Raw genomic sequence first — 20,267 nt, 5'->3', positions numbered from 1 at the left:
TCTATGAATCCAACATCAGAAAGTACAGGTAGTGATAACAAAAGTTTATTAGGAGGGTATTAATATGGAGAAAAGGATGTTCTCAAAGTATTTGTTGGAGAAAGGTACAGTGAGTTGGCCTTGGTGAATAGAGGATTCATATAAATATGAGACGAAGAGATTTCATTGTGCAATGAGCTGCATGAATGAGTTTAAAAGCTACATTTGCAAATCATTAGCAGAGATATTGTAGTTAAAGGGTTATTGCCACTGTGAACTTAATGGATCATCAGATATAAAATTAAAGCATCTAAAATAACAAGTTCAGTAGGGGAAAAGCATAGTTTATAAGTTTTTATGCAACTTCTCAGGTACACATTTTTGTATAAAATGAGGGCTACCTCCACACATTAAAATTATTACATCTTGGTGGTTCAAAGTGATACACAGTGGTACAAAATGATTATAGCAACCAGTTTTCTTTTACCATTGCAGAGTAAAGTTTTCCACATGCAGATCTGAAATTAATCACGGTGAGGTGCAGAGGATTAATACTGCTTCACTTTCCCCCCAGATGCAGCGAGTCAGCTCCCACATTTCTCTAGCCCTGACCTGGTTAATAAATATGCTATGGTAGAACGTCTGAATTTTGCTTATTATTTACATCATGGACGACCATCATTTGCGTTTGGTACTTTTCTGGTTCAGGAATTAACCAAGAGCAAGACCCCCAAGCAGCTGTGAGTATTTAAGACATAATTTGCACTCTTAATAAAAGGCATATCTGTGTACTTTTACACATGCATATAAATGCATATAAAAAACCTATTGGAAACATACCACAGTTAGTAATTATATTTGACTGGGGAATTATATATATATGTATTTTTTCATTTGTGCTTCTCTGTATATCCCAGGTTTTTGGCATTTAGCTTGTCTTTTGTGTTTTTTGTTTGTTTGTTTGTATTTTGGCCCGCGCCATGCAGTTTGCGGGATCTTAGTTCCCCCACCAGGGATTGAACCCATGCTCCCTGCAGTAGAAGCATGGAGTCCTAACCACTGGACCGCCAGGGAAAAAAGATTAAAATATATTTTAAATAAGATAATAAATATATCTGAAAACCATGTTTTAAAATAATGATCCAGGAGCTTGCCAAATGTTAGCGCTTATTATAAAGAGGGAATTCTATAGTGAGATGTGAATTCTGTATTTAAGATCTTGGTCTTTTATAATTCACTTTTATAAAGCACAGAATTGGGAGGAGTATTTGATATAATCAGCAGCTAAATACAGATTTATTGTTTTATAGTTAACAAAGTAATGCATCTTTATGTTAAAATATTTAAGTAGGTCAGAAGGGTGAAAAATGAAAGAGAAAAGTCCCTCATTCTCTCATCTTCATTCTACATAGTATATAAACATGGTCCTCGAAATTTTCCTGTTCATGTAAAAGTACATATATGAGTCATTTAAAATGTATGTGCTTTATGATGTCAAATTTTAGGTGGCATTAATTTTCTTGATAGTTCGTGTACATACTCACAATAAGATCATAAGTTGGTAGTCTTTCATAAGTTCTATTCCATGTTCCCTGAATAAAGTTGGAAGCAAAAATAATTTGGACTATGAGTAGGCGTTTTAGGAGAAGGTAAAATACAAGGGAATAGGGGGCTATGGAGCCGGAAGGTGACTAAAAGCTACCAAGAACCTAAATGGATGTACACAAGGGGTGAAAAAGGGAAGGGGGAGGAAGTCAAAAATCGCATGCGTCTGACGCTCCAAGTATCACTGATGTAATTCAATACGCTTTTCCTGGTGAGAAAAAATTTTCACATGCTCATGTGATTTTGATTCCTTTCTTTTTCAGGATCCAGCAAGTAGGCAATGAAGCCTATGTTTTAGGGCTCTCCTCCTTCCACATACCTTCAATAGGAGCTGCCTGTGTTTGTTTCTTAGAACTGCTTGGCCTCGACAGCCTCAAGCTCAGAGTTGATATGAAAGTGGCCAATATAATTTTGAGCTACACGTGTAGAAATGAAGATGCTCAGTACAACTTTATCAGAGAGTCTCTAGGTACAGCACCTTTATGTCATTTGTTTTGTTGAGAGGACAAGGGACAAATAGGTCTAAGGCATTGAATTGTGAGTGGTTAGGGAGGAAACAGTTATCTTCTGTTTCATCCTTTTTCTGCAGAATTTTTTACACTTTATCTCACATTATTGGGCACTTTAATGGGTTTCTGAAATGTCTCTCTGGGCCACACTCTTCAAACAGAACTGCCTAGTTCCTGACCTTTTCTCTTGACCATATATATATATATATATATTTTTTTTTAAGGGAATGCTATTTATTTATTTATTTATTTTTGGCTGTGTTGGGTCTTCGTTTCTGTGCGAGGGCTTTCTCTAGTTGCGGCGAGCGGGGGCCACTCTTCATCGCGGTGTGCGGGCCTCTCACAGTCGCAGCCTCTCGTTGCGGAGCACAAGCTCCAGACGCGCAGGCTCAGTAGTTGTGGCTCACGGGCCTAGTTGCTCCGCGGCATGTGGGATCTTCCCAGACCAGGGCTCGAACCCGTGTCCCCTGCATCTGGCAGGCAGATTCTCAACCACTGCGCCACCAGGGAAGCCCTCTTGACCATATTTTGTTGTTTATATTTCTTATAGCTGAAAAACTATCTAAACTGGCTATGGGTGAAAAGTCAACCATAGAAGAATTGCTTGTTCTCGTAGAAGAAGGTATATGGGACAGCATTCAGCAGCAGGAAATAAAGAGGTTTGTGAGCTGTGATCCCAGCCTCTTTTCTAGCAAGCTTTATTGTTCCAATCTGTGTTTGCCTAGTCTTTTTTCCAACACATGTTTTCACCAGTCCCCCTAGACCTTATCTTCTTACTCATCGAGCACATAACAGATTTCAATTGCATCTTGCCATCAGTAAAAGGAGGGTGAAGATAATGATTCCCTCTTTACAGATAGAGTTTCCAAGAGGTGGAGAAGAGCTTTGTCTCCTCCACTGTGCTGCTGGTCTGAGAAGTCTCTTAAGTGTTACATGTTGAAATCATTTCAGAAGGAGCGGGATAGATCTCACAAAATTTGACTCTAAGTGATGTCCTTGATTTTTTTCTTGCTAATATATGTCAGTTGATAATGGAAGGTGAGGTGACCATCTGTCCACGAAAGCCCCTCTCCTTATACATTGATGTCATCTTTCCTCTGTGCTATTATCCGCTGTGGCTGACCCAGCTACCCCGACCCTGGGAATGCACCATTCTCATGTACCTCCTGTCACTGACTGTTCTCAACAGTTTCCTTCTCAGCAGGTACCCTCCCCTTAGCAAGGAAGCCCAGGCACCTGTCAGGGCTCTGATACTCTAAAGTGAATCATGCAAGAGAATTAAGCACTCAGACAATTTCTGAGTGACTATTTTTCTCAGTTCTCCTAACGATGGTGCATAGCTGTTTGATAGATACTTGGTCGATAAAATGAGGAATAAATTTTGCCAGTATGCTAAGAAAATTATTGTATGTTATGGGTGAAAGAGTCCTTTTTTTTTTCCAAAGCAGTCTAATAAATATTTGGTATTTGTTGAAAGGCTTTTTAGAGAATATACTGTAGTTTATTTTTTACTAAGTTTCCAGTTTAAAACTATATTTTAACAAGTTTTTTTCCTCTTAACCCCCCACCCCCACTCCCAATTATAGGTTATCCAGTGAATCCAGCAGCCAGTGGGCATTAGTGGTACAATTCTGCAGGCTCCACAATCTGAAACTGAGCACATCTTACCTTAGAGAATGTGCCAAAGCAAATGATTGGTTACAGTTTATTATTCACAGCCAACTCCATAATTACCACCCAGAGGAGGTAAGCCACCGATTGTTGCCAGTTATTCAAGAAGCGGAAATTGGAACACTTCTCAGAAGACAGTGTTCTTTCTGTTGTGTATACCTAGGCTTTTGTTTGCTATGATACTATTATTTTTACTAAGATTCCAGTGGGTTGGCTTCAGAGGACTAGTCATTACTACTAAAGAGCTGAAGGAAGAGTTTTTGTGACTCCAGATTGAATATGGAAACTCACTCAAACACAACAACTATGTAAAATTATATGGTCACCTCTGATGCAGTTCAGGGTGAGAAAGAACTTTGCCTATGCTTTTCTCCAGCATTTTCAGCTCCAGCTGAAATTGGAAGTTGGTTGTCTTTTTTGATCATCACTCATCTAATATGTTTTCTAGGTGAAATCTCTTCTCCAGTATTTCAGCCCTGTTCTTCAAGACCACTTAAGACTGGCTTTTGAGAACTTGCCCTCAGTGTCCAAGTCTAGAATGGACAGTGATCAAGTCTGCAACAAGTCCCCGCAGGAACTCCAAAGAAACGAAGTAGAGATGACTGATTTCTTTGAAATTCTGCTTCAGTGCTCAGAGGTGCCAAACTCCTGGTGCTGGCTCCTGGCAGAAGCAGTGAAACAACAGGCCCCGATCCTTAGTGTCCTGGCCTCGTGTGTCCAGGTGAGAATCTTGAGAAGCCTACATTAGGGACTCAGAGGGCAGTAGAAAAAGTGGGAAGAGACAGGGAAGGCTGATAATCAGGGAGGATGTGAGGTGATGACAATGAGGCCCTAGCATGTGTTTCCAAGGTCACTGCCACTTTTTGTGCTTCCCCAGCTTAGGCTTCAGGCCATCTAGTGCATTTCCTTGTGCCTTAATGTTCAGTAACTTAAGTGATCAGAGCCTTGGCTTCCGGTTGGCAGTCATAGAGAAGGATGCTTTGGTGGACCGACCACCTCTGTGTCTTGAGCAGGGAAGGAGGGATGCTCCGAACAGTCCCTTGATCAGCAGTTCTGTAGAGGACAGTCTTGTTTTCCTATACTTAGTACTTTCCTGACCTCCACATATATCCCCTCGGTTTCTTGGCCTTTTGACCTACTATACTCTGCAGGACAGTTTATAACAGTCCCTTGGTTGTTCATTAGAATTTGTTTCATGTTTGAAGGATTTTCAAGTCATTTTAACCAATTTAGTGAGGTGACTTGTTCTAAACAGGAAATATCCATCTGTAGTTGTAGCATTGCTGGAAGCTTCTGCAGTCAAGTAATCCATGTGCAGTCATTATCTTATTTTGAAAAGTTCTTATCCACTGGCAGGACGCCAGTGCTATTCCTTGCCTCTGTGTTTGGATCATCACTTCTGTGGAGCACAGTGTTGCAGCTGAAGCAATGGGACACATTCAGGACTCACTGGAGGGCCATACCTGGGACCTTGAGGACCTCTCAGTCATCTGGAGGACATTATTAACACGGCAGAAGAGCAAAACTCTCATCAGAGGTTTCCAGCTTTTCTTTAAGGTAGTGTTAGTTCATTTCTTTCCTCAGTTTAAAAGGGTTACTTCAGAATATCCCCCGTTGGCTTTTAAAATTATTCCTATCTCTGGGATTTTTTTTTTTAAGCCAACAACAGATAACGATATTAGAACTATCATTTATTTAGCAAAGTGCTTTATATATATTATTTTAGTCAATTCTAACAATAATCCTATATAAAGTAATATTTTAGAAGAATGTTATGAAGTGATATTATCCTCATTTTATCCTCAGAGTGATATACCAAGGCTCACCGAACTTAAGTAACATGCCCAGGGTCTCAAAGTACTTTAGTAAGTGGTTTACTTATGGTTCAGATCCATAATCTCTAATTCTAAAACTCCTATCCTCTGACCAAAAAGCTCCCACTGAAGTGATGGAAATCTATGGATTAATGCCACAAACAAGCAGTAGGTTAACAGATCAGTGGAGCCCATTAACCAGGAGTGTATGTAGAGATGTCTTAGCAGCGTCTAATGGAATATCTCCTGCTCGTGTAGTGGACCAAGTATAGACTGGAGTATGGACTGTTGAGTAGGTGTACCTGGCCTGAGTATCTTTATTCCAAAAGGAAATATAAATTTAATTTCCTTTCTTTTTAATATATATGATTTCCTTCTACTACAAAGCTGTTATTAATAGTTTTGTTTTGTTTTTTACTTTAACCTCTCTTATATTGGCATTACTCATTGAGAATATAGTATTGATTAAGTTTCAGGATTTTTAACTTTATTCAAACTCTTCCTCAAAGGAGTCCCCATTACTATTCATGATGGAGATGTATGAACTGTGTATGTTCTTCAAGAATTATGAGGAAGCCGAAGCTAAACTTCGGGAGTTCCAGAAGAGCCTTGAAACTGTAAGTTGGAATTATAGTGCTCTTTCTCGCTGATCTGAAATTGGCTCAAGTGGCCTCTTGTCTGCGCGTAGTCAGGATAGGGCAGCAGTTGAATAGCTGTTACGTGGCATAATGCAAACTGAATCATCTGTATTGTTCCAGAGATGGAGAGGCAGGACAGGGGTTGCAGTGACCTTGCGTACAGCACATCAATTGCCATGGATGACAGAGAGGTTTCATCCAGTGTGCTAATGAACTCTGATCAGTATCCTGATGCTGCAGCCAAGCTCAGTGGGAAAGGGAATAATGGTATCCACTGTGGATGCTACAGAGGAGTGTGGTGGTACCTGGGCCGTGTTTTGCCAATCCAAAATAACTCCAAGAGCGTTGAGAGTGAAGGGTGTTTAATGCTGCTTTATTCACTGTGACAGAAAATAATGGTTTTTTCCATCAACACTCCTTGTGGTCTCTGTCCAAATGATGCTGAGCCTTATGGTCAATTTCAGGCTTTACCTATTCTGATGCTTGTTTCAGACCTATTAACATGTGGAGCTAATTAACCCTATGGAAAAAAGAGGAAGCTGTAAAAAAGGAAAATACACCTTAGTCCTGCTTGGGGTTTCAGCACTTTTGCCCTCTCTATCCCAAAAAAGCTTTATGATAAATGAGACAGAACCATATACTGCTTTTACCCAACAAATACATCACAGTGGACCTTGTGTATATGATTTTCCTCTCAATCACATTCGTCTTAACTGTAATGAAGATTTTAAAGTTTTATTATTTGAAAATACTGAATCAGTTATTCAAATATGCCTGAATTTCCTAAATCACAGAAAATAGGGACATTCATTTCCTTCATCTGTCACTCTCCATGGCTAGAGCCATACAGTATCTTCTTTTTTTTTTTTAATTATATTTAAAAATTGTCAGGGGCTTCCTTGGTGGTGCAGTGGTTGAGAATCTGCCTGCCAATGCAGGGGACATGAGTTTGGGCCCTGGTCTGGGAAGATCCCACATGCCGCGGAGCAACTAGGCCCGTGAGCCACAACTACTGAGCCTGCGCGTCTGGAGCCTGTGCTCTGCAACAAGAGAGGCCGTGATAGTGAGAGGCCCGCGCACCGCCATGAAGAGTGGCCCCCGCTTGCCGCAGCTAGAGGAAGCCCTCGCACAGAAACGAAGACCCAACACAGCCAAAAATAAATAAATAATTAATTAAAAACTTTAAAAAAAATATTGTGATAAAATACACATAACATTTACCATCTTAACCTTTTTTTCTTAAAAAAACAGGTGTCTCTCTCTTTTTTTTAATTTTAATTTATTTTATTTATTTATTTTTGGCTGTGTTGGGTCTTCGTTGCTGCACATGGGCTTTCTCTGGTTGTGGCGAGTGGGGGCTACTCTTCATTGCAGTGCACGGGCTTCTCATTGTGGTAGCTTCTCGTTGCAGAGCACGGGCTCTAGGCGTGTGGGCTTCAGAAGTTGTGGCATGTGGGCTCAGTAGTTGTGGCTCGTGGGCTCTAGAGCGCAGGCTCAGTAGTTGTGGTGCATGGGCTTAGTTGCTCCACGGCATGTGGGATCTTCCTGGGCCAGGGGTCGAACCCGTTTTCCTCTGCATTAGCAGGCGGATTCTTAATCACTGCACCACCAGGGAAGCCCTATACCATCTTAACCATTTTTAAGTACATAGTTCAGTGGCATTAACTACATTCACATTGTTGTGCAACTGTCAGCACCACCATCCATCCCCATAGATCTCTTTTCTTTTTTTTTTTTTCCCATAACTCTCTTTTCATCTTGTAAAGCTGAAATTCTATAGCCATTAAACAATAATTCTCCATTCTCCCCTCCCACTAGCCCCTGTCAATCACCATTCTACTTTCTGTCTTTATGATTTTGACTAAGTACCTCATAGAAGTGGAATCATACAGTATTTTTCTTCTTGTGACTGGTTTATTTCACTTAACATAATGTCCTCAAGATTCATCCATGTTGTAACGTGTCAGAATTTCCTCCCTTTGTAGTGCTGAATAATATTCATATTCCATTGTATTTATATACCACATTTTGTCTGTCCATTCATCCATCAATGGACATTTGGGTTGCTTCTATTTTTTAGCTTTTGCAAATAATACTGCTATGAACATTGTGTACAAATATATATAGACCTTGCTTTCAATTTGTTTGGGTATCCACCTAGAAGTGAAATTGCTGGATGACATGGTAATTCTATTTCTGATATTTTGAGGAACTGCCATACTGTTTTCCATAGCAGCTATACTATTCCCACTAACAGTACACAGGCTTCCAATTTTCCACATCCTCTTCAGCACTTGTTTTCTGTATTTTTGATAGTAGTCATCCTAATGGGTGTGAGATGGTATCTCATTGTATTTTTGATTTGCATTTCCCTAATGATTAGTGATGTTGAGCATCTTTTCATGTGCTTATTGGCCATTTGTATATCTTCTTTGGAGAAATGTCTATTCAAGTCCTTTTCCCATTTTTGAATTGAGTTGCTTGTTTTTTTGGTTGTTGAATTTTAGGAATTCTCTATATATTCTGGATATTAATCCCATGTCATACATATGATTTGTAAATATTTTCTCCCATTCTGTGGGTTGCCTTTTTACTCTGTTGATGGTGTCCTTTGATGCACAAAATTGTTTAAATTTTCATGAAGTCCAATTTGCATATTTTTTTTTTTTTGCTACATGTGCCTGTGGTATCCTAGCCAAGAAATTATTGCCAAATCCAGTGTTGTGAAGCTCTTGTCCTGTGTTTTCTTCTAAGAGTTATATTGTTTTAGGTCTTACATATTTAGGTCCTTGGTCCATTTTGAGTTAATTTTTGTGTATGTTGTTCGATAAGGGTCCAACTTCATTTTTTTGCATGTGGATATCCAGTTTTCCCAGCACCATTTGTTGAAAAGACTGTTCTTTCCTCATTGAATGGTCTTGGCACCCTTGCCAAATATCATTTGACCATGTATATAAGGGTTTATTTCTGGGCTTTCTGTTCTTAGCCATTGGTCTATATGTCTGTCTTCATTTGGCTATTTTGATTACTGTAGTAGCTTTGTAATAAGTTTTGAAATCAGGAAGAGTGAGTCCTCTAGTTTTTTTAGTTTTTTTCAAGATTGTTTTGGCTATTCGGGGTCCCTTGAGATTCCATATGATTTTAGAATTTTCTGTGAAAACAAAATGTCATGGGGATTTTGATAGGGATTGCATTGAATCTGTAGATTTTTGGGATAGTAATGAGATTTTAACTATAGTAAGACTTCCAATTCATAAACATGGAATGTGTTTCCATTTACTTATGTCTTTAGTTTCTTTCAGCAGTGTTTTGTAGTTTTCATTGTACAAGTCTTTTACCTCATTGGTTAAGTTAATTCCTAAGTACTTTATTCTTTTTCTTTGGCTGCACCATGTGGCATGTGGGATCCTAGCTCCCTGACCAGGGATTGAACCCCCATCCCCTGCAGTGGAAGCACAGAGTCTTAAATGCTGTACTGCCAGGAAAGTCCTATTCTTTTTGATGCTATTGGAAATGGAAACATAATTTCCTTTAAAGATTGCTCATTGTTTGTGTATAGAAATGCAACTGATTTTTGTGTGTTGACTTTGTATCCTGCTACTTTGCTCAGTTCATTTACCCTTAAGTTTAATGGTGGAATCTTTAGGGTTTTCTATATAAGATCATACCTGCAAACAGAGATCATTTTATTTCTTCCTTTCCAACTTGGATGCGTTTTATTTCTTTTTCTTGCCTAAACACTCTGGCTAGAACTTACAGAACTGTGTTGAATAGAAGTGGTGAAAGCAGGGCATCTTTGCCTTGTTCCTGATCTTAGAGGAATGCTCTCAGTCTTGCTCCGTTGAGTATGATGTTTGTTGTGGGTTTTTCACATAAGGCTTTTACTATCTGGAGGTAGTTTCCTTCTATTCCTAGTTTGTTGAGTGTTTTTTTATCATGCGGTGGTGTTTAATTTTGTCAGATACTTTTTCTGCATCAATTAAGATGATCATGTGGGTTTTTTTTTTTTTCTTCATTCTGTTGAAGAAAACTGTGATGTATATATTGAATTTTGTATGTTGAACCATTCTTGCATTCCAGGAATAAATCCCATTTGGTTATGGTATATAATCCTTTTAATATGCTGCTGAATTCAGATTGCCAGTCTTGTGTTGAGGATTTTTACATCAGTGTTCATAAAGGATATTGGTTGGTAGTTTTATTGTAGTGTCTTTATCTGTCTTTGGTATCAAGATTATGCTGGTTTCATAGAATAAGTAGGGAAGCGTTCTTTCCTCTCCAGTTTTTTGGAAAAGTTTGAGAAAGATTGGTATTAGTTCTTTAAATGTTTGGTAGAATTCACCAGTAAACCCATCAGGTCCATGGCTTTTCTTTGTTAGGAATCGGTTTTGGTTTTGTTTTGCTTTTTTGGTTGGGAGATTTTTGACTACTGATTAAATCTCCTTACTAGGAGATTTGGTCTATTCAGATTATCTATTTCTTTGTGATTTAGTCTTGGTAGATTTTGTGTTTCAAGGAATCTGTCCATTTCATCTAGGTCATCCAACTTTTTGGCATACAGTTGTTCATAGTACTCTCTTATAATCCTTTTTATTTCTGTAGAATAGGTAGTAATGTCCCCACTTTCATTTCTGATTTAGTAATTTGAGTCTTCTTTCTTTAAAAATGTGTTGTTTAATTTCCACAATTTTGTCAGTTTTCCAGTTTTCCTTTTGTTATTGACTTCTAACATCATCCCATTGTAGTCAGAGAAGATACTTCATATGATATCTGTCTTTTAAAATATGTGAGACTTAATTGCAGTTAACATATGTTCTCTCCTGGAAAATATGCCATGTGAACTCGAGAAGAATGTGTTTTTTATTGTTGTTGGGAGAGTGTTCTGTGTATGTCTGTTAGATCTAATTGGTTTATTGTGTGAAGTCCTCTATTTCCTTACTTGTCTCCTGTCAGGTTATTCTGTCCATTATTGTAAGCAGAGTACGGGCATACCTTTGAGATATTGCAGGTTCAGTTCCAGACCACCACAATAAAGTGAATATCGCAATAAAGTGAGTCACATAGATTTTTTGGTTTCCCGGTGCATATAAAAGTTATGTTTAGGGCTTCCCTGGTGGCGCAGTGGTTGAGAATCTGCCTGCCAATGCAGGGGACACGGGTTCGAGCCCTGGTCTGGGAAGATCCCACATGCCGCGGAGCAACTAGGCCCGTGAGCCACAATTACTGAGCCTGCGCGTCTGGAGCCTGTGCTCCGCAACAAGAGAGGCCGCGATAGTGAGAGGCCTGCGCACCGTGATGAAGAGTGGCCCCCGCTTGCCGCAACTGGAGAAAGCCCTCGCACAGAAACAAAGACCCAACACAGCCATAAATAAAAAATAAATAAATAAAATAAAATAAATTAATTAAAAAATAAATAAATAAATCTTTAAAAAAAAGTTATGTTTACACTATACTGTAGTCTGTTAAGGGTGCAATAGTGTTATGTCTAAAAATATATATATACATACCTTAATTTAAAAACACTTTATTGCTAAAAAATGGTAGTTCTAATTTCAGTTTTTTACGGAAACTCTATACTGTTCTCCATAGTGGCTGTATCAATTTACATTCCCACCAGCAGTGCAGGAGGGTTCCCTTTTCTCCACACCCTCTCCAGCATTTATTGTTTGTAGATTTTTTGATGATGGCCATTCTGATTGGGAGGTGATACCTCACTGTAGTTTTGACTTGCATTTCTCTAATAATTAGTAATGTTGAGCATCTTTTCATGTGCCTCTTGGCCATCTGTATGTGTCCTTTGGAGAAATGTCTATTTAGGTCTTCTGCCCATTTTTTGATTGGGTTTGTTGTTTTGATATTGAGCTGCATGAGCTGTTTGTATATTTTGGAGATTAATCCTTTGTCAGTTGCTTCATTTGCAAATATTTTCTCCCATTTTGAGGGTTGTCTTTTCGTCTTGTTTATGGTTTCCTTTGCTGTGCAGAAGCTTTTAAGTTTCATTAGGTCCCATTTGTTTATTTTTGTTTTTATTTCCATTTCTCTAGGAGGTGAGTCAAAAAAGATCTTGCTGTGATTTATGTCAAAAAGTGTTTTTCCTGTGTTATCCTGTAAGAGTATTATAATGTCCAGTATTACATTTAGGCCTTTAATCCATTTTCAGTTTATTTTTGTGTATGGTGTTAGGGAGTGTTCTAATTTCATTCGTTTACATGTAGCTGTCCAGTTTTCCCAGCACCACTTATTGAAGAGACTGTCTTTTCTCCACTGTATATTCTTGCCTCCTTTGGCATAGATTAGGTGACCATAGGTATGTGGGTTAATCTCTGGGCTTTCTATCCTGTACCATTGATCTATATTTCTGTTTTTGTGCCAGTATCATAGTATCTTGGTTACTGTAGCTTTGTAGTATAGTCTGAAGTCAGGGAGCCTGATTCCTCCAACTCGGTTTTTTTCCCTCAAGACCACTTTGGATATTCGGGGTCTTTTGTGACTGCATACAAATTTTAAGGTTTTTTGTTCTAGTTCCATAAAAAGTGCCATTGGTAATTTGATAGGGATTGCATTGAATCTGTAGATTGCTTTGGGTAATATAGTCATTTTCACAATATTGATTCTTCCAATCCAAGAACATGGTATATCTCTCCATCTGTTTGCATCATCTTTAATTTCTTTCATCAGTGTCTTATAGTTTTCTGCATACAGGTCTTTTGTCTCCCTAGGTAGGTTTATTCCTAGGTATTTTATTCTTTTTGTTGCAATGGTAAATGGGAGTGTTTCCTTAATTTCTCTTTCAGATTTTTCATCATTAGCATATAGGAATGCAAGAGATTTCTGTGCCTTAATTTTGTATCCTGCAACTTTACCAAATTCATTGATTAGCTCTACTAGTTTTCTGGTGGCATCTTTAGGATTCTCTATGAATAGTATCATGTCATCTGCAAACAGTGACAGTTTTACTTCTTCTTTTCCAATTTGTATTTCTTTTTCTTCTCTGATTGCCGTGGCTAGGACTTCCAAAACTATGTTGAATAATAGTGGTGAGAGTGGACATCCTTGTCTTGTTCCTGATCTTAGAGGAAATGCTTTCAGTTTTTCACCACTGAGAATGATGTTTGCTGTGGGTTTGTCATACATGGCCTTTATTATGTTGAGGTAGTGGCCTGTGCCCACTTTCTGGAGAGTTTTTATCATAAATGGGTGTTGAATTTTGTCAAAAGCTTTTTCTGCATCTATTGAGATGATCATATGGTTTTTATTCTTCAATTTGTTTATATGGTGTATCACATTGATTGATTTGCATATATTGAAGAATCCTTGCATCTGGGGATAAATCCCACTTGATCATGGTGTATGATCCTTTTAATGTGTTGTTGGATTCTGTTTGCTAGTATTTTGTTGAGGATTTTTGCATCTATATTGATGAGTGATATTGGTCTGTAATTTCCTTTTTTTTTGTAGTATCTTTTTCTGGTTTTGGTATCAGGGTGATGGTGGCCTCATAGAATGAGTTTGGGAGTGATCCTTCCTCCACAGTTTTTTGGAAGAGTTTGAGAAGGATGGGTGTGAGCTCTTCTCTAAATGTTTGATAGAATTCACCTGTGAAGCCATCTGGTCCTGGGCTTTTATTTGTTGGAAGATTTTTAGTCACAGTTTCAATTTCATTACTTGTGATTGGTCTGTTCATATTTTCTATTTCTTCCTGGTTCAGTCTTGGAAGGTTATACCTTTCTAAGAATTTGTCCATTTCTTCCAGGTTGTCCATTTTATTGACATATAGTTGCTTGTAGTAAGTAGTCTCTTATGATCCTTTGTACTACTGCAGTGTCAGTTGTAATTTCTCCTTTTCTCATTTCTAATTTTACTGATTTGAATCCTCTCCTTTTTTAAAAAATATTTATTTATTTGGTTGCACCGGGTCTTAATTGCAGCTGGTGGGCTCCTTAGTTGTGGCATGTGGGCGCCTTAGTTATGGCTCACCAGCTCCATGGTTGCAGCACATGGGCTCCTTTGTTTCAGCTCATGGGCTCCTTAGTTGCAGCTAGCCGGCTCCTTAGTTGTGGCATGCAAACTCTTGGTTGCAGCATGCATGTGGGATCTAGTTCCCTGACCAGGGATCGAAGCCAGGCCCCCTGCATTGGGAACGTGGAGTCTTAACCACTGCACCACCAGGGAAGTCCCTCCCTTTTTTTCTTGATGAGTCTGGCTTAAGGTTTATCAATTTTGTTTATCTTCTCAAAGAACCAACTTTTAGTTTTATTGATCTTTGCTATTGTTTTCTTTGTTTCTGTTGCATTTATTTCTGCTCTGATCTTTATGATTTCTTTCCTTCTACTAACTCTAGGGGTTTTTTTGTTCTTCTTTCTGCAGTTGCTTTAGATGTAAGGTTAGATTGTTTGAGATTTTTCTTGTTTCTTCAGGTGAGATTGAATTGCTATAAACTTCCCTTTTAGAACTGCTTTTGCTGTGTCCCATAGGTTTTGGGTTGTTGTGTTTTCATTGTCATTTGTTTCTATGTCTTCTTTTATTTCCTCTTTGATTTCTTCAGTGATCTCTTGGTTATTTAGTAGCGTATTGTTTAGCCTCCATGTGTTTGTGTGTTTTATAGTTTTTTTCCTGTAATTGATTTCTTTTTAAAAAATATTTATTTATTTATTTGGCTGCATCGGGTCTTAGGTGCAGCGTGCAGGCTCTTTATTGCAGTGTGTGGGCTCTCTAGTTGTGGCGTGTGGGCTCTCTAGTTGTGGTGCACGGGCTCCAGAGCACGCAGGCCCGGTAGTTGTGGTGCACAGGCTCTCTAGTTGTGTTGCGCTGGCTCCAGAGCACACAGGCTCTCTAATTGTGGCATGCAGGATCCAGAACACGTGGCCTCAGTAGTTGTGACATGTGGGGTCTCTAGTTGTGGCACAGGGTCTCTAGAGCATGGGGGCTCAGTAGTTGTGGCGCACAGACTTAGTTGCCCTGCGGCATATGGGATCTTAGTTCCCTGACCAGGGATTGAACCTGCGTCCCCTCATTGGAAGGCAGATTCTTAACTGCTGGACCACCAGGGAAGTCCTTCCTGTAATTGATTTCTAATCTCATAGTGTTGTGGTCAGAAAAGATGCTTGATACGCTTTCAACTTTCTTAAATTTACCGAGGCTTGATTTGTGACCCAAGATGTGCTCTATCCTGGAAAATGTTCTGTGTGCTCTTGAGAAGAAAGTGTATTCTGCCGCTTTTGAGTGGAACGTCCTATAAATATCAATTAAGTCTATCTGGTCTACTGTGTCATTTAAAGCTGTGTTTCCTCATTTATTTTCTATCTGGATGATCTGTCCATTGGTGTATGTGGAGTGTTAAAGTCCCCCACTATTATTGTGTTACTGTGGATTTCCCCTTTTATGGTTGTTAGCATTTGCTTTACGTATTGAGGTGCTCCTATGTTGAGTGCATAACTATTTATAATTGTTATATCTTCTTCTTGGATTGATCCCTTGATCATTATGTAGTGGCCTTCCTTGTCTCTTGTAACAGTCTTTATTTTAAAGTCTATTTTATCTGATATGAGCATTGCTACTCCAGCTTTCTTTTGATTTCCATTTGCATAGAATATCTTTTTCCATCCCCTCACTTTCAGTCTGTATGTGTCCCTAGGTCTGAAGTGGTCTCTTGTAGACAGCATATATATGGGTCTTGTGTTTGTATCCATTCAACCAGTTTGTGTCTTTTGGTTGGAGCATTTAATCCATTTACATTCAAGGTAATTATCAATATGTATGTTCCTGTTACTGTTTTCTTAATTGTTTTGGGTTTGTTTTTGTGGGTCTTTTTTTCTCTTGTGTTTCCCACCTAGAGAAGTTCCTTTAGCATTTGTTGTAAAGCTGGTTTGGTGGAGCTGAATTCTCTTAGCTTTTGCTTGTCTGTAAAGCTTTTGATTTCTCTGTTGAATCTGAATGAGATCCTTGCTGGGCAGAGTAATCTTGCTTGTAGGTTTTTCCCTTTCATCACTTTAAATATCCTGCCACTCCCTTCTGGCCTGCAGAGTTTCTGCTGAAAAATCAGCTGATAACCTTATGGGGATTCCCTTGTAGGTTATTTGTTGCTTTTCCCTTGTTACTTTTAATATTTTTTCTTTGAATTTAATTTTTGTTAGTTTGATTAATGTGTGTCTTGGCATGTTTCCCCTTGGATTTATCCTGTATGGGACTCTCTGTGCTTCCTGGACTTGATTGACTATTTTCTTTCCCATGTTAGGGGATTTTTCGACTATAATCTCCTCAAATATTTTCTCAGACCCTTTCTCTTTCTCTTCTTCTTCTGGGACCTCTGTAATTCAATGTTGGTGCGTTTAATGTTGTCCCAGAGGTCTCTGAGACTGTCCTTATTTCTTTGCATTTTTTTTTTCTTTATTCTGCTCCTTGGCTGTTATTTCTACCATTCTATCTTCCAGCTCACTTATTTGTTCTTCTCCTTCAGTTCTGTTATTGATTCCTTCTAGTGTATTTTTCATTTCAGTTGTTGTGTTGTTCATCACTGTTTGTTTGTTCTTTAGTTCTTCTAGGTCCTTGTTAAACATTCTTGTATTTTTTTGATCTGTGCCTCCATTCTATTTATGAGATTTTGTATCATCTTTACTATCAGTACTCTGAATTCTTTTTCAGGTAGGTTGCTGATTTCCTCTTCATTTATTTGGTCTTGTAGGTTTTTACCTTGTTTCTTCGTCTGTACCATATTTTTTTGTCGTCTCATTTTTTTTGATGGGTGGGGCCGTGTTCCTGTCTTGCTGGTTGTTTGGCCTGAGGCGTCCAGCACTGGAGTTTGCAGGCAGTTGGGTGGAGCTGGGTCTTGGTGCTGAGATGAGGACCAATGGGAGAGCTCACACCCATTAATATTCCCTGTGGTCTGAGGTTCTCTGTTAGTCCAGTGGTTTGGACTCAGCACTCCCACCACAGGAGCTCAGGCCTGACCCCTGGCCTGGGAACCAAGGCCCTGGTCACACAGGGATTCCTCCCGTCCCCTTAGGTGTCCAAGGTCCCTCACCAGCGCCTGGTTGGTGCCCTAGATGTGAGGAGACATGAACTCTATGTCCTCCTACTCCACCATCTTGACTCCACACCCTGCATTTAAGTTTCTTTCATGTCTTTTTCATGGCTTGATAGCTCATTTCTTTTTAGTGCTGAATAATACTACATTGTCTGGATATACCAGTCTATTTATCCATTCACCTACTGCAGGACATCTTGGTTGCTTCCAAGTTTTGGCAATTATGAATAAAGCTGCTCTAAACAGCCGTGTGCAGGTTTTTCTGTGGACATAAGTTTTCAACTCATTTGGGTAAATATCAATACCAAGGAGTACTCGATCATATGGTGAGAGTATGTTAGTTTTGGAAGAGACCACCAAACTGTCTTCCAAAATGGCTGTACTGTTTTGCATTCCCACCAGCAATGAATGAGAGTTCCTGTGTCTCCATATCCTTGCTAACCTTTGGTGTTGTCAGAGTTCCAGATTTTGGCCATTCTTAGGTATGTTGTGATATGTCATTGTCTTAATTTGCATTTCCCTGATGACATATGGTATGGTTTGGATCTTCTTCTCATATGCTTATTTGCCATCTGTGTATGTTGTTTGGTCAGGTATCTGTTAAGCTCTTTGGCCTATTTTTTTAATAGTGTTGTTTGTCTTCTTTTGTTCAGTTTTAAGAGTTCTTTGTATATTTTAGATAACAGTCCTTTATCAGGTGTGTATTTTGCAAATATTTTCTCCCAGTCTGTGGCTTGTCATCTGATTCTCTTGACATTGTCTTTTGTAGGGCAGTTTTTAATTTTAATGAAGTCCAGCTTGTCAGTTATTTCCTTCATGAATTCTTTCTTTGGTATTTTATCTAAAAAAGCCATCACCATACCCAAGGTCACCTAAGTTTCCTCCCATGTTATCTCCTAGGAGTTTTATAGTTTTGCATTTTACATTTAGGTCCTTCCAGGTCTCTTCTTATTCTTGCTTGTCTGCCCGTGCTCCAGCCCCCAACCAAGGGGCAGTGCAGCTGCTCCGTCGTTACCTGAGCTCTTTACTTCCATATATTTTTTACTTTAACCAGTTCCATCGTCTGTCTGCCATAGACCCTCTTCTTAGAGCAATAGAGGTAGGGAAACAAGTAAATAAAGACTAAGAACTAATGCTCTGGGGGCTTCCCTGGTGGCGCAGTGGTTAGGAATCCGCCTGCCAATGCAGGGGACCGGGTTCAAGCCCTGGTCCAGGAAGATCCCACATGCCGTGCGCCACAACTACTGAGCTTGCACTCTAGAGCCCATGCTCCGCAATAAGAGAAGCCACTGCAGTGAGAAGCCCGCGCACCGCAATGAAGAGTAGCCCCCGCTCGCCGCAACTAGAGAAAGCCCGCGTGTAGCAACGAAGACTCAACGCAGCCAAAAATAAATAAATAAATAAAATTTTTTAAAAAGAACTAATGCTCTGATTCAAGCTTGATGTGGCTGCTTCTTGGGGTCATCTTCCTATTAATATTTTTAGCATTTGATTGAAATGACAAAAGTTCAGGCTTGCTAATTGAGATCCTTCTCTAATGATAGTATAAACTACAAGCAAACTAATAGAACCAGCTCAGCAATGTTAAGCAGGTCTTTTTAAGAGGTCTTCGTATGTGGATTTCAAATCTTCTGGACTCAGGGCAGGACTAGACCCCTCTCTAAAGAAGCTGCTAAGTGAAACATGTCTGGTTAATTTCACAGCCACTCACAGGACTGTTACTTTGGCAGTCCCTAACTTGGCGGTATTTGCATTGCTTCACTCCATTCAGTCTTTAGGTCTCTTTCCCATTTTTGACTTTCACACACATAGCTCTCTACAACAGCATGTCCCACAAAGAGACAAACTACAAAGCTGCCAAAGAGGGCTTATTTTTGCTACTCCTCTGAGCTGCACTACAAATTACTGCTGTTTGAAAAGGACCTGAATAAGCATTCTCCTTTGTAATAGGAGATGGCTTTGATGGTACCTTGGCTTTCTTAGACATTCCCAAGTTCAGAGGTTTTGATTTGCTGTTCCTGAGAAACCACTTTCCCTGACCTTTTCTTTTTTTTTCATAGCTTGAAACGGCAGCCACAAGGGTCCACGCTATCATTCCTGCCCCATGGCTGAAGGAGCATGTGTATTTTCTTTTGAAGCTTATGCTGCAGCAGTGTAGGACCCAGTATGAGCTGGGGAAGCTTTTACAGCTGTTTGTTGGAATAGAGCATCTCTTCTCTGACGGTAAGACAATACTTACAGGTAAGTTGCTGTTAAGAAGTTAGCTTACCTAATCCTGAAAATATTTTAGAAGGGCATTCAGGAAATTAAAATGCATAGGGTATAAGACATTACAGTCCAGAACAGGGTGTGAAGAAGAGGTTACAGGAAACTTCAGTCATGGTTAAAGCATTTACAACAGCACAACAGGGTATAACACAAGTAATACAACTATCTACTAATTCTAAGCAAATAGCCAGATTTCCCCTGGCTAGCCTCTATACTACCCTGTCACTATTATTGTTTTCTTTGACAAGTAACCCTAACATGTCATCATTGTTCAAGGTCACAGACTTGTTTCAGGAATGCCTAATTCATTTTGAAGGTTTTAAGAGACTAATTGTGTCGATTTTTTCCAGATTCCTCCAGACATTGGCAGTCTCTAAGCTTGTTGCTGATTGAATGAAACCAGTATTGCCTTACCCTCTTTTCTACTTGTCTGATAATTTCAAGTTTTTGTTGAGTGATAATGTTCTTTTACGCTAGATTCTGGTATTTTTCACTACCAGGGTTATTTTATCACATTTAAACTCACAGATGTTCAACTGGAAAGCTCACATTTGCACAGAACAGGCGCAGAGTGCCTGGGCTTCATGCCCGTGTTGTAGGCTGTGGGGCTGCTGACTAGAAGGGAAGGGGGGTGTTTCCAAAATGCAGTGTATATAAACTACTGTCAGTTACTACGTAGACCAGACAGTAGATCCTTTTAATATAAGGTACTTTCATTGGTCTCTAGTAACTTTAATTTTCTTAAGAAATAAATTTCCTG

The 20,267-nt window shown here is 39.2% G+C and overlaps 1 protein-coding gene across 3 annotated transcripts in view; it reads left to right on the top strand.

Moving 5' to 3' along the window:
- Positions 1 to 20,267, top strand: part of SPG11 (SPG11 vesicle trafficking associated, spatacsin) — an 88,689-nt gene that overhangs the window by 50,352 nt on the left and 18,070 nt on the right. For all 3 annotated transcript variants that reach the window (XR_014243525.1, XM_082388679.1, XM_082388678.1), the window contains exons 21-28: positions 554 to 719; positions 1,848 to 2,053; positions 2,644 to 2,752; positions 3,680 to 3,839; positions 4,213 to 4,485; positions 5,121 to 5,321; positions 6,088 to 6,195; positions 19,300 to 19,462. Coding sequence is in view for 2 of the 3 variants with exons in the window: in XM_082388679.1 (XP_082244805.1) it covers positions 554 to 719; positions 1,848 to 2,053; positions 2,644 to 2,752; positions 3,680 to 3,839; positions 4,213 to 4,485; positions 5,121 to 5,321; positions 6,088 to 6,195; positions 19,300 to 19,462 (1,386 nt within the window). In the remaining variant the exon portion in view is untranslated. The remainder of the gene's footprint in view (positions 1 to 553; positions 720 to 1,847; positions 2,054 to 2,643; positions 2,753 to 3,679; positions 3,840 to 4,212; positions 4,486 to 5,120; positions 5,322 to 6,087; positions 6,196 to 19,299; positions 19,463 to 20,267) is intronic.

This window comes from Balaenoptera borealis (assembly GCF_965194805.1).
Source record: "Balaenoptera borealis genome assembly, chromosome: 3".
NCBI classification, from domain to species: domain Eukaryota; kingdom Metazoa; phylum Chordata; class Mammalia; order Artiodactyla; family Balaenopteridae; genus Balaenoptera; species Balaenoptera borealis.
This window is presented reverse-complemented; position numbering and strand designations above follow the sequence as displayed.